The sequence below is a fragment of the Delphinapterus leucas genome, chromosome 5 (assembly GCF_059928025.1).
Source record: "Delphinapterus leucas isolate spDelLeu-1000000601 "Yukka" chromosome 5, BTC_Dleu_Yukka2, whole genome shotgun sequence".
NCBI classification, from domain to species: Eukaryota; Metazoa; Chordata; class Mammalia; order Artiodactyla; family Monodontidae; genus Delphinapterus; species Delphinapterus leucas.
Window position 1 is genome coordinate 117185833 of NC_143133.1, and position 14785 is coordinate 117200617.

The 14785-nt window shown below is 37.3% G+C and overlaps 1 protein-coding gene across 12 annotated transcripts in view; it reads left to right on the plus strand.

The window, feature by feature from the left end:
• MANBA (mannosidase beta) overlaps nt 1–14785 on the plus strand; it is a 168827-nt gene that overhangs the window by 66921 nt on the left and 87121 nt on the right. For all 12 annotated transcript variants that reach the window (XR_004023015.2, XR_016393401.1, XR_016393400.1 and 9 more), the window contains one exon: nt 10907–11125. Coding sequence is in view for 7 of the 12 variants with exons in the window: in XM_089912441.1 (XP_089768567.1) it covers nt 10907–11125 (219 nt within the window). In the remaining 5 variants the exon portion in view is untranslated. The remainder of the gene's footprint in view (nt 1–10906; nt 11126–14785) is intronic.

Here is a 14785-nt window from a genome sequence, read left to right on the forward strand (position 1 = left end):
AGTGCCTTTGCGGGGCATAGATTTTATTTTAATTTATTTTTTCATTGAAGTATAGCTGATTTACAATGTCGTATTAATTTCTGCTCTACAGCAAAGTGATTCAGTTATACATATACACACATTCTTTTTTTAATATTTTTTCCTTTATGGTTTATCATAGGATGTTGAATATAGTTCCCTGTGCTATGCAGTAGGACCTTGTTGTTTATCCATCCTATATATAATAGTTTGCATCTGCTAACCTCAAACTCCCAGTCCACCCCTCCCCCACCCCCTTCCCCTTGGCAACCACAAGTCTGTTCTCTATGTCCTTGATTCTGTTTCTGTTTTGTAGATAGGTTCATTTGTATTAGATACTACATTTAAGTGATAACATAATGGTATTTGTCTTTTGCTTTCTGACTTACTTCACTTACTATGATAATCTCTGGTTGTGTCCATGTTGCTGCAAATGGCATTATTTCATTCTTTTTTATGGCTGAGTAGTATTCCATTGTATATCTATACCACATCTTCTTTATCCATTTATCTGTTGATGGACGTTTAGGTTGTTTCCATGTCTTGGCTATAGGGTTGCATGTGTCTTTTTGAATTATAGTTGTGTCTGGATATGTGCCCAGGATTTCTGGATCAAACAGTAATTCTATTTGTAGTTTTTGAAGGAACCCCTATACTGTTCTCCATAGTGGCTGTATCAATTTACATTCCCAGCACTGCAAGAGGGTTCCCTTTTCTCCACACCCTCTCCAGCATTTGTTGTTTGTAGATTTTCTGATGATGTCCACTCTAACTGGTGTGAGGTGATACCTCATTGAAGTTTTGATTTGCATTTCTCTATTAGTGTTGAGCAGCTTTTCATTTGCCTCTTGGCCATCTGTATATCTTCTTTGCAGAAATGTCTGTTTAGGTCTTCCACCCATTTTTGGATTGAGTTGTTTGTTTTTTTGATATTGAGCTGCATGAGCTATTTGTATATTTTGGAGATCCTTTGTCTGTTCATTTGTTTTCAATTATTTTCTCCCATTCTGAGGGTTGTCTTTTCATCTTGTTTATAGTTTCCTTTACTGTGAAAAAGCTTTTAAGCTGCATTAGGTCCCATTTGTTTATTTCTGTTTTTATTTCCATTACTCTAGGAGGTGGGTCAAAAAAGATCTTGCTGTGATTTATGTCATAGAGTGTTCTTCCTATGTTTTCCTCTAAGAGTTTTTTAGTGTCCAGTCTTACATTTAGGTCTTTCATCCATTTTGAGTTTATTTTTGTGTATGGTGTTAGGGGGTGCTCTAATTTCATTCTTTTACATATAGCTGTCCAGTGTTCCCAGCACCACTTATTGAAGAGACTGTCTTTTCTCCATTACATATCCTTGCCTCATTTGTCATAGATGAGTTTACCATAGATTCATGGGTTTATCTCTGGGCTTTCTATCCATTTCCATTGATTATATTTCTGTTTGTGTGCCAGTACCATATTGTCTTGATTACTGTAGCTTTGTAGTATAGTCTGAAGTCAGGGAGTCTGATTCCTCTGGCTCCATTTTTCTTTCTCAAGATTGCTTTGGCTATTCGGAGTCTTTTGTATCTCCATACAAATTGTAAAATTTTTTGTTCTAGTTCTGTGAAAAATGCCATTGGTAATTTGATAGGGATTGCATTGAAACTGTAGATTGCTTTGGGTAGTATAGTCATTTTCACAATATTGGTTCTTCCAATCCAAGAACATGGTATATCTCTCCATCTGTTTGTGCCATCTTTGATTTCTTTCATCAGTGTCTTATAGTTTTCTGAGTACAGGTCTTTACCTCCTTACGTAGGTTTATTGCTAGGTATTTTATTCTGTTTGTTGCAATGGTGAATGGGATTGTTTCCTTAATTTCCCTTTCTGATCTTTTGTTGTTAGTGTATAGGAATGCAGGAGATTTCTGTGCATTAATTTTGTATCCTGCAACTTTACCAAATTCATTGATTAACTCTCGTAGTTTTCTGGTGGCATCTTTAGGATTCTCTATGTATAGTATCATGTCATCTGCAAACAGTGACAGTTTTACTTCTTCTTTTCCAATCTGTATTCCTTTTATTTCTTTTTCCTCTCTGATTGCCATGGCTAGGACTTCCAAAACGTTATTGAATAATAGTGGTGAGAGTGGACATCCTTGTCTTGTTCCTGATCTTAGAGGAAATGCTTTCAGCTTTTCACAACTGAGAATGATGTTTGCTGTGGGTTTGTTGTATATCACCTTTATTATGTTGAGGTAGCTTCCCTCTATGCCCACTTTCTGGAGAGTTTTTATCATAAATGGGTGTTGAATTTTGTCAAAAGCTTTTTCTGCGTCTATTGAGATGATCATATGGTTTTTCTTCTTCAATTTGTTAATATGGTGTATCACACTGATTGATTTGCATATGTTGAAGAATCCTTGCATCCCTGGGATACATCCCACTTGATCATGGTGTGTGATCCTTTTAATGTGTTGTTGGATTCTGTTTGCTAGTATTTTGTTGAGGATTTTTGCATCTATATCCATCAGTGATATTGGTCTGTAATTTTCTTGTAGTATCTTTGTCTGGTTTTGGTATCAGGGTGATGGTGGCCTCATAGAATGAGTTTGGGAGTGTTCCTTCCTCTGCAGTTTTTTGGAAGAGTTTGAGAAAGGTGGGTGTTAGCTCTTCTCTAAATGTTTGATAGAATTCACCTGTGAAGCCATCTGGTCCTGGACTTTTGTTTGTTGGAAGATTTTTAATCACAGTTTCAATTTCATTACTTGTGATTGGTCTTTTCTTATTTTCTATTTCTTCATGGTTCAGTCTTGGAAGGTTACATCCTTCTAAGAATTTGTCCATTTCTTCCAGGTTGTCCATTTTATTGGCATAGAGTTCCTTGTACTATTCTTTTATGACACTTTGTATTTTGGCGGTGTCCGTTGTAACTTCTCCTTTTTCATTTCTAATTTTATTGATGTGAGTCTTCTCCCTCTTTTTCTTGATGAATCTGGCTAAAGGTTTATCAATTTTGTTTATCTTCTCAGAGAACCAGCTTTTAGTTTTATTGATCTTTGCTATTGTTTTCTTTGTTTCTATTTCATTTATTTCTACTCTGATCATAATGGTTTCTTTCCTTCTACTAACTTTGGGTTTTGTTTATTCTTTTTTCTCTAGTTCCTTTATATATGAGGTTAGATTGTTTATTTGAGATTTTTCTTGTTTCTTGAGGTAGGATTGTATTGCTATAAACTTCCCTCTTAGAACTACTTTTGCTGCATCTCATAGCTTTTGGATCGTCGTGATTTTGTCGTCATTTGTCTCTAGGTATTTTTTGATATCCTCTTTGATTTCTTCAGTGACCTCTTGATTATTTAGTAACGTATTGTTTAGCCTCCATGTGTTTGTGTGCTTTATGTTTTTTTCCCTGTAATTCATTTCTAATCTCCTAGAATTGTGGTCAGAAAAGATGCTTGATGTGATTTCAATTTTCTTAAATTTACTGAGGCTTGATTTGTGACCCAAGATGTGATCTATCCTGGAGAATGTTCCATGTGCATTTGAGATGAAAGTGTAATCTGCTGTTTTTGGATGGAATGTCCTATAAATATCAAATCTATCTGGTCTATTGTGTCATTTAATGTTTGTGTTTCCTTATTAATTTTCTGTCTTGATGATCTGTCCATTGGTATGAATGGGGTGTTAAAGTCCCCCACTATTATTGTGTTACTGTTGATTTCCTCTTTTACAACTGTTATCATTTGCCTTATGTATTGAGGTGCTCCTATGTTGGGTGCATAGATATTTATAATTGTTATATCTTCTTCTTGGATTGATCCCTTGATCAATATGTACTGTCCTTCCTTGTCTCTTGTTACAGTCTTTATTTTAAAGTCTATTTCGTCGATAAGAGTATTGCTACTCCAGCTTTCTTTTGATTTCCATTGGCATGGAATATCTTTTTCCATTCCCCCACTTTCAGTCTGTATGTGTCCCTAGGTCTGAAGTGGGTCTCTTGTAGATAGCATATATATAGGTCTTGTTTTTATATCCATTCAGCAAGCCTATGTCTTTTGGTTGGAGCATTTAATCCATTCACATTTAAGGTAATTATCGATATGTATGTTCCTATTACAATTTTCTTAATTGTTTTGGGTTTGTTTTTGTAGGTCCTTTTATTCTCTTGTGTTTCCCACTTAGAGAAGTTCCTTTAGCATTTGCTTTTGAGCTGGTTTGGTGGTGCTGAATTCTCTTAGCTTTTGCTTGTCTGTAAAGCTTTTGATTTCTCCATTGAATCTGAATGAGATCCTTGCTGGGTAGAGTAATCTTGGTTGTAGGTTCTTCCCTTTCATCACTTTAAGTTTATCATGCCACTCCCTTCTGGCTTGTAGAGGTTCTGCTGAGAAATCAGCTGTTAACCTTATGGGAGTTCCCTTGTACGTTATTTATCATTTTCCCCTTGTTGCTTTTAATAATTTCTCTTTGTCTTCAATTTTTGTCAATTTGATTACTATGTGTCTTGGCGTGTTTCTCCTTGGGTTTATCCTGCTGGGACTCTCTGTGCTTCCTGGACTTGGGTGGCTATTTCCTTTCCCATGTTAGGGAAGTTTTCAACTATAATCTTTTCAAATATTTTCTCAGGTCCTTTTCTGTCTCTCTTCTCCTTCTGGGACCCCTATAATGTGAATGTTGTTGCGTTTAATGTTGTCCCAGAGGTCTCTTAGGCTGTCTTCATTTCTTTTCATTCTTTTGTCTTTATTCTTTTCCACAGCAGTGAATTCCACTGTTCTATCTTCCAAGTCACTTATCCATTCTTCTGCCTCAGTTATTCTGCTATTGATTCCTTCTAGTATATTTTTCATTCCAGTTATTGTGTTGTTCATCTCTGTTTTGTCCTTTAGTTCTTCTAGGTGTTTGTTCTTTAATTCTTCAAAGTCCTTGTGAAACATTTCTTGCATCTTCTCGATCTTTGCCTCCATTCTTTTTCTGAGGTCCTGGATCATCTTCACTATCATTTTTCTGAGTTCTTTTTCTGGAAGGTTGCCTATCTCCACTTCATTTGTTTTTCTGGGGTTTTATCTTGTTCCTTCATCTGGTACATAGCCCTCTGCCTTTTCATCTTGTCTGTCTTTCTGTGAATGTGGTTTATGTTCCACAGGCTGCAGGACTGTAGTTCTTCTTGCTTCTGCTGTCTGCCCTCTGGTGGATGAGGCTATCTAAGACGCTTGTGCAAGCTTCCTGATGGGAGGGACTGGTGGTGGATAGAGTTGGGTGTTGCCCTGGTGGGCAGAGCTCAGTAAAACTTTAACTTGCTTTTCTGCTGATGGGTGGGGCTGGTTTCCTCCCTGTTGGTTGGTTGACCTGAGGCGACCCAGCACTGACACCTACAGGCTCTTTAGTGGGGTAATGGTGGACTCCGGGAGGGCTCACGCCAGGGAGTACTTCCTAGAACTTCTGCTGCTAGTGTCCTTGTCCCTGTAGTGAGCCACAGCCAACCCCTGCCTCTGCAGGTGACCCTCCAACACTAGCAGGTAGGTCTGGTTCAGTCTCCTATGGGCCATGGCTCATGGGTCCAGCCGCTCTGAGGCACATGCGATCTTCCCAGACCGGGGCACGAACCCATGTCCCCTGCATCGGCAGGTGGACTCTCAACCACCGCGCCACCAGGGAAGCCCTACAGTCTTCATTTTAAAGTCTATTTGTCTGATATAAATATAGCTACACCAGCTTTCTTTGGGGTTCCAGTTGCATGGAATATCCTTTTCCATTCCTTCAATTTTAGTCTGAGTGACATACTACTTCTAAAATTCTATAATTGTACATGCTAAAGTAAAATTTGATATATATCATATATGAATATCTTGGCATGTGATATAGAGGCAAAGGGTTAGGAAAGAGCTTGTTGCCAACTTCACCTTAGAGCCCTTCCTTTATGGCGGTTCTCTTTCCACCACTATTTGTTTAATAGGCATATTATACTTGTATTTACTACATGAATACATACTTTATTTTAATATACACTGGATTTCTTTTGCAGGAAGAGGAAGCATCATGTTTGTTTTTGTGGTAATGGCTTCAAAAGATCTGGCTTTTTAAAAACTTTAATGTTTAACATGTGATTTAATAATCTATCTTTATAATTTTGTATCTGTAATTAGATGTTTTAAATATTTGAAGTATATCCTTGAAGCAATTTGAAGAGAGATATTTGAAAAAGAATGGTATGTGACTTTGGCACTCAAATGTACCCAGATTATGGCATTATTCCATTTATGTGAGGAAACTTCAGTGAGAATTTATGAAAAACCCATAGGTTCAAATTTTTTGCTTATCTGTTATGCTAAGTCATATGTCATGAAAAATTTTTCTGTTCACAAAATGTGATGGTATAAGCTTTAATTAATATTTACAGAACACTTATAATCTGGTTACTCACCGTATTGGTATTATGTTTTTCATATCTGATGGATTTAGGAACTGGACTTTAATATCTGAGGATTTTTGTTTCATAGCTTAGTGGTTAAGAGCTCATGACTCCAAATCCTGGCTGGACCACTTACTCTCTATATATTCTTGGGCAAATTACTTAACCTCCATTTTGCCAAGGGTTAACAGCTCTTAAGAGATGTTATTTGGATTAAGTGAGATAAAGGATGGAAGGTACATTCCACAGACTCTGGCACATAGTAGACTTTTACTTAATGCTAATCATTATCATCCTTGTTGGTTTCACTCAACAAGATAGGTCTTCAGATACTTTCAAACTTTAATCTCTAATTTTAACACTACATTTTTGAACTTATAAAAAATTAGTTTCTGTATACCACTTCTTATCCATCTTTGAAATGGAAATGTGATGCCTTTCTTATGAAGGATCTATGTTTTATATTTTTTTAATTTTAATTAATTAATTTAAAAACTATCTTTTTTTTTTTTGAAGATAATTATGTTGCCATCTTGAACACGGACAACTGCTTTATTTATTTATTTTCCTGCATCACACAGCTTGCAGGATCTTAGCTCCCCAACGAGGGATCAAACCGGGGTCCACAGCAGTGGAAGCACTGGGTCTTAACCACTGGACTGCCAGGGAATTTCCCAAGGGAATCTGTGTTTTTTAAAATGATTTTGTGAGCAGTAATTGATGTTTGCCAGTGGTTTTCAAGATGGACAGGATTAAGTGCTATGTAATCATATTGTTGTTATTTATATCAAAGCATAAGGCATTGAAGGAAAAGGACCATAAATTGATCTACCCACACACTAAATGAAATGATCAGTTTTCTTTTGCACTTCATGCTTTTTAAAAATAGTCAGTCTCTTGGTTTATTTTACATATCTCTTTGTCCAAATAAGCATTTAAGGTCATGATCTAGGAAGAAATCATCTGTGAGATTTGAGACTAAAAATCAAGCCTCAAGTGGAAATGATACAAAAATGGAAAGGAATCATAGTGCATCATCATGGGTGGACATTTTAAGGCAGAGATTCATTAGTAATTTTACTGACTGGCTCAATTTACCAAATTATTCAAGAATCTGGAATAATGGAGGGAAACCAATCAAGCTTGATTGATTAAGGCCAGTTGATCAGCCTTCTCCAATTCTACTTCAAAGCCATTATAATAGAATATTGTTTAAAATTTGATTACCCATAATCTTACCACGCTTTTCAATATTTTAAAATTCAACCAAAATTTGTTGAATATTACTAGGAGCAAAGCCTCATTCCCGATGCTATGGGGAAACTGTTATCCTCACGGAGCTTATAGTCTGCTCCCAGGAGGTAACGTGGAAAGAAATACCAGCTCTACAGGGCAGAGTGAAAGAAGTGCTATGAAAAATGTAGTTCCAAAGTGTTGGCAACTATGTGGAAGAGCCATTCATTTTAACTGGCAGGATCTGGGAAGGCTTTTAATTAAAAGGTGACATTCAAGCCTTAAAGGCGGAATAGAATTTGAGGCAAAGGATTGTTCTGTAGGTATTTTAGGCCAGGAAAACAATGTCAGTAAAGGTGAAAAGAGGTGAAAGCACGTGTATATATATAGGAAGCAGCAAGCAGTGCCCAGTGCCTGAAGCAAGGGACTCATGGATTGGTGTGGAGAGTCAAAGACAGAAAAGGCAGTTTGGAAACAAATCTTAAAAGGACTTTGAATCATGTTATGGAGTTGGGTTTCATTCAGTAGACAGTGGGAAGCTAGTGAACATTTTGGGGGAGGGGAAGAATTTTATCTGACCCATGTTCTTGCTGGTATTATTACTTGCAAAGAATTAGGGGGATGAGAGATTCTAGGCAAGGAAAACAGATATAATAACCAAAAATTCCAAGTTATTAGGAATATTATATGCCAGGCATTGATAGACTAATTATTGTATTAACTAATATGATTATTATAATATACTAACATATTAATGATATAGGTGCTTTGTAGGATTTACTTAATTTTTACAAGCACCCTGGCATGTGAGAAATATAATCTTTATTTTAGAGATAAGACATGGGAGGGTTGGAAAGATTAATTGCTTAAGGTCATATAGGTCATAGGTAGTGGGGCTTGAAATGAGGTGATGGAAAAAAATTTGATTCAGAGCAACTGAGTGTGGGAGGTGAGAGAGACAGAGGGAGAAATTGAAGATGATTCCTACTTGGGTACCTTTAATGAAGGTACGAAGCGTAGTCAAATAAGTTTGGGATAAGTAAATAAGGAATTCTGCTTTGAAAGATTGGATTTGAGATGTGGGCAGGACAAGCCAGGTAGAAATGTGGAGCTGGTTATTGGAAATAGAAATGTGAAGGTGAAGCAGTCTGGGAGTAATCAGAACATTGGTGAGAGGGACAGCCTTGGGAGAAGGTATAGAACAGGAGAGGCTGAAGAGAGTGACGTCCATCTAAGAATGTGGAGAGGGGAGCTGGAGAAGGAATTATCAGAAAGGTTTGGAGAAACCAGAATGTGAAAGAGTAGTGAACAAGCAGTCACGGGTGGGGAGAACTTCAGAAATTGTGTGTGGTAAACAGGTCATTTATTGCTCACCAGAGAGGGAAGAGTGTGGGGATTCTTGCTTTATTTGGGAAGTAGAAGTCCATGGGTAGTTTATGAAAAAACAAAACCAAAAACAATTTTAGTGGAGTGGAATGATCAGGAATTGAGTGTTAGGGGCTGAGGAAGGAATGGGTGGTAAAGAAATCTGATGGGCTCCAAGGGATCGAGGGACTTTTTAAAAATTAGGATGCGGGGAGCCCTTAAGCTAAGGGAAAAGGACAGTGGAGAGATTTCTAAAAGAGTGGAGGATAATTTATTGGCTTTAATTCCAAAGTGATCCAAAGATGACCAGAGGACAGACAGAGACTCTGGCAAAGGAAAAGAATAAGGTTTTTTTCCCCCTATGACAGAAAAGGAATGAGAAGAGAAAAAAATGGGTGGTTATACCAAGAAAAAGTGAGACCTAATGGGGAAAAGCTGAGAAAATTATTTTCTGAAAATCTATTTCTCAGAGAGGCTTATTGGCCTTCTACACGTTTTGTATTTCCGAAGAGCCCTGTACTTATCCTTTAAAACATTCATCACACTTACAATTACTTGCTCAGCATCTCGTTCCACCACTAGACTTCAGTCTACTCTTTTAAGAGGTCAGTCGGCATGTCTGTCTTGTTCCCTGCTGAACCTCCAGTGTATAGAAGAAACTGTATGCCTGGTGCATAGTAAATGCTCAAAAGAGATTTGATGCGTTAATACTGGATGATGCCATAGATTCTGTCTGTCTGTCTGTCTCTCTCTCTTTCTCTCAGCAGTGCTGAAAAACCTGACCCACAATAAACACTTGACAGATACTTGCTAAATGAATGATTCTTGTCACTGAAATAGGAAGTAAGTTCATTAATTGAGATAATAATAATTAAAACATTTTGAGTTCTCCCTGTGTGCTAGACACTGGATTAAGTAATTATATATTGGCTACTGTAACAAAGAAACCACAGAGTTTCAGTGGTTTACATAAAAAAAGTTTCTTTCTTACTCAGTAACACTACACAATAGTTGCTTCTGATGGGCAGGCAGCTCCCCTCCTTTTAGAGACCCAGGCTCCTTCCATCTTCCAGCTCCACCATCTCTTAGGCCTTTGCCTACAAACTGGGGAATAGGATGAGAATGTGGCTGCACAGAGATGCAAATAGTTAGCAAGCCACTTTCTAGGGACACAAATGGGAACATGAATTTTGATGGACACTTAGCCATCTCTTCCACACATTTTTTTTTTTTTTTACCATTTACAATAGCCCAATGAAGGAGGTACCATTATTATCTCCATTTTACAGATAAGCCTACTGAGGCTTAGACCTGTCCCAAAACAATAAGGTTCTAATTTGAGATTCAAACTCATGTCCCTCTGACTCAATAGCCCATTCTAAACCATTAGACCTTTGTTTCTCAGGTGGAAGTGATTTTGTTCCCAAGGTACAAGGGGACATTTGGCAATGTCTGTAGACTTTTTTTTGTGGGGTGGCGTGGCAGGTGGGTAGGTATTACTGGCATCTAGTAGAGTGTATAGGACCTCCCCCACTCCCAGCATACACACACAAAACCAAAAGTTATCAGGCCCCAAATGTCACTAGTGCCAAGGTTGAGAAATTCAGCACCAGACAGTATACTACCCACGATGGTAGAAGGTCAAGTATAGGTTAAGACATGATTGAAAAAATTAGGAACAGCTACTGTGAGGAATAAGCTACAGTTCATTATGAAAGGCTATGAAGGATTGGCAAAAAGCAGAAAGCTGCTGGTGGTTGTCAAATGCAGAAGAAGGTAAGTGGCTCTGTTATTTTTCTATCAGCTACTTGGCATTTCTGGGACTTGATACTACTTTTAAAGAAGTAAGTGATCTGTACTTTACTGAGTGAAAAGCTTATCTTTTAAACCATTTTATTTCTGAACTCAGGGAGACCAGACTCGTCCTTTTATCACATCCAGTCCTACAAATGGGGCTAAATCCACTGCAGAAGGCTGGCTCTCTGAAAACCCATACGACCCGAATTATGGTGACGTACATTTTTATGACTATGTTGGTGATTGCTGGAATTGGAAAATTTTCCCCAAAGCTCGATTTGTATCTGAATATGGATATCAGTCCTGGCCTTCCTTCAGTACATTAGAAAAGGTAAGCCATCTTTGATTTCCCAGTGATTCAGAATGGTAGGCCATGGGTGTATGTCACTTCCTTAACAGTGGTTCAGAAAGTAAAATGAAATCTACTTCTTATTTAAATGGAAGTGTAGGAAGAAGATAATAGAAAATAACTTTTTAGGGCTTCCCTGGTGGCGCAGTGGTTGAGAGTCCACCTGCCGATGCAGGGGACACGGGTTCGTGCCCCGGTCCGGGAAGATCCCACGTGCCGTGGAGCGGCTGGGCCCGTGAGCCATGGCCACTGAGCCTGCGCGTCCGGAGCCTGTGCTCCGCAACGGGAGAGGCCACAACAGTGAGAGGCTCGCGTACCAAAAAAAACAAAAGAACTTTTTATCCTTAACCTTTGGGGTACTAAACTCTTGTAGTCATCATTTTGGGGATTATAACTTTTCTATATTGCTTTTAATTATGTTCCGTCAAGAGTATTCAAAAATTAAATGGAAGCCGGTGATTACTGAAGGCTGAGTTATTATCACATGTGAAAATTACTCTCACTTACTACTTTCTATGTGTCCTGCAACTGTTTTATTACTTACAGATATTCAGAACTGGATAGTTTGCTACAATAAGAGAAATGAATGTGATAAATAAACCTTTGTCTGATGTTAGCACGTCATATCATTCCTTTTATTTTCTCCCCTCCTCTTCCTCCTCTTCCGTTTTCTTCATGTTGGTGTATTTGATTTTCAGTATGGCACTTCACTTTCTCTATTCCTAAAGATTCTGTTTTGTAGGTGGGTTGTTTCAGACTTGTGTGTTTTTTTTTAACAGCTTTATTGAGACCTAGCTCGCTGGCCATACAATGTACTCATGGAATGTGTACAGTTTAATGGTTTTCGGTATAGTCGCAGAGTTACGCAGCCATCACCATGATCTAATTTTAGAATATTTACATCACCTCAAAGAAACTCTGTACCCTCTGTATTAGCAGTCACTCCCCGCTCTCTCTGTCCCTCCCATCCCGGATCTAGGCACCACTAATCTGCTCTGTGTGTCTGTATTTTTGCCTGTTCTGTACATTTCTTATAATTGGGATCATAACATATGTGATCTTTTGCGACTGGCTTCTTTCACCCAGCATAAAGTTCTCAAAAGTCATCCATGTTGTATCATGAATTAGTATGTCTTTCTTTTATATTGCTGAATAATATTCCATTGAATGGATAAAGCACATTTTGTTTATGCGTTCTTCAGTGGATATACATTTGTGTTATTCCCCATTTTTGGCTCTTATGAATAATGCTGCTGTTAACATTTGTGTACATGTTTTTGTGTGAACATATGTTTTCCATTCTATTAAGTATATACCTAGGAGTGGAATTGCTGGGTCGTATGGTAACTCTATGTTTAATATTTAATATTCCAAGGAATTGCCAAACTGTTTTCCATAGCGGCTGCACCATTTTACATTCCCACCAGCAATGCACGAGGGTTTCATTTTCTCCACATCCTCGTCAACACTTGTTAGTCCCCATTTTTGTCTTTTTTTTTAAACATTTCCCTGGAAATTTACGTTGACAGGAAATTTGTATTTATTTGATGGCCAATCATGTTGAACATCTTTTTATGTGCTTGTTGGCTCTTTGTATATCTTCCTTGGAGAAATATCTGGAGAAATAAAAAGTAGGCAAAAATCCTTTGCCTACTTTTTAATTGGATTGTCTTTTTATTATCAGGTTGTAAGAGTTTATTGTAAGAGCTTACAAAAAACATACCATCTATGTGTCCATGATATAGATGGTAATTTTTTTAATAGCTATATGATTTGCAAACATTTTCTCCCTATTAGTGGGTTGTCTTTTTACTTACTCGATAGTGTCATTTAAAGCACAAAATTTTATTTATTTATTTATTTGGTTGCGTTGGGTCTTAGTTGCGGCATATGGGCTCCTTAGTTGCGGCAGGTGGACTCCTTAGTGTGGCACGTGGGCTCCTTATTTGTGGCATGCAAACTCTTAGTTGTGGCATGCATGTGGGATCTAGTTCCCTGACCAGGGATCAAACCTGGGCCCCCTGCATTGCGAGCATGGAGTCGTAACCACTGTGCCACCAGGGAAGTCCCAAAAGCACAAAATTTAAAATTTTGAAGTCCTACTTATCAATCTTCTCTTTTATTGCTTGTGCTTTGGTGTTGTATCTAAGAAGCCATTGCCTAAGTTAAGATCACAAAAGTTTACTCCTGTGCTGTCTTTTAGTTTTAGCTCTTACATGGTCTATTTTGAGTTAATTATTTTGTATGGTGTGAGGTAGATGTCCAGTTTTGGACAGCCAATTGTCCCAACACCATTTCTGAAAACATTATTCTTTCCCTAATTGAATTCTCTTGACCCTTTTGTCAAAAATCAATTGACCATAAATGTTAATGTTTATTTCTGGATTCTCAGTTCTGTTCCATTGTGTATGTCTATTTTATATTAGTATCCACTGTCATCATTATTATACTGTTGTAGTAAGTTTTGAAAGCTGGATGTGTCAGTTCTCCAACCTTGTTCTTCTTTTCAAGATTGTTTTGACTGTTTTGGGTGCCTTGCATTTCCATATGAATTTTAGGATCACCTTGCTAGTGTCTGTAACAAAGTCAGCTGGGATTTTGATGGGGATTGTGTTGAATCTGTAGATCAGTTTGCAAAGAATTGCCATCTTAACAATATTAAGTCTTCTGATTCATGAACATGTGATGTCATCTTTAATTTCTTTCATACTATTTTGTAGTTTTCAGTGTATAAGTCATATACTTCTTTGGTTAAATTTATTCCTAAGTATTTTTTGGTGCTATTGTAATTGGAATTATTTTCTTAATTTTATTTTCAGATTGTTTATTGCTAGTGTCTAAATATTCAATTGATTTTTGTATATTGAACTTATATTCTGCAACCTTGTAGAACTCATTTATTAGCTCTAATGGGTTTTTGTTTTTTGGGGTATGTGTGTGTGAATTCTTTATGTATAAGAGCATGTCATCTGCAGATAGAGGTAACTTTACTTTTTCCTTTCCAATCTAGATGGCTTTTGTTTACTTTTCTTGCCTAATTGCCCTGGTTAGAACCTCCAGTACAGTATAGAAGTGGCGAGAACAGATAATCTTTTCTCACTCCTTTTCTCAGGGAGATTCCTGTTTTTAGGGAAAAAGCCTTTTTATCATTTAGTATGATATTAACTGTAGGTTTTTCATAGATGCCCTTTTATTCCTAGTTTGTTGCCTGCTTGTATCATAAAAGGGTGTTGGATTTTGTCAAATGCTTTTTCTTCATCTATTGAAATAATCATGTAGTTTTCCCCCTTCTGCATCACTTGTGTGAAGTAACCACAAAAAAAGTTTTAAGAGAATTTAAAAATCTTCCTCAATCTCACCACCTGAACACAACTGTACTTCTACGTTGAAGTTATATTGTATTTTTAACTTTAATGAGTAATGCCATAACCTTAGTTCTACCCCTTGTTTTTTTTTATTACTCCCATATTGTGGGCCCAATCTTTTGGGAACACTGTTGTTTCAAAGTGAAAGAAGATGCAGTTCAGTATCCTGACTCAGGTAGGAACAAGTGCTGAGAATGGAAAAGAAGGAATGAAAGAATCAAAAATATTTACTGAGCAGATTTCTGTACCAGGTACATCATTTAACAATAATCCAGCC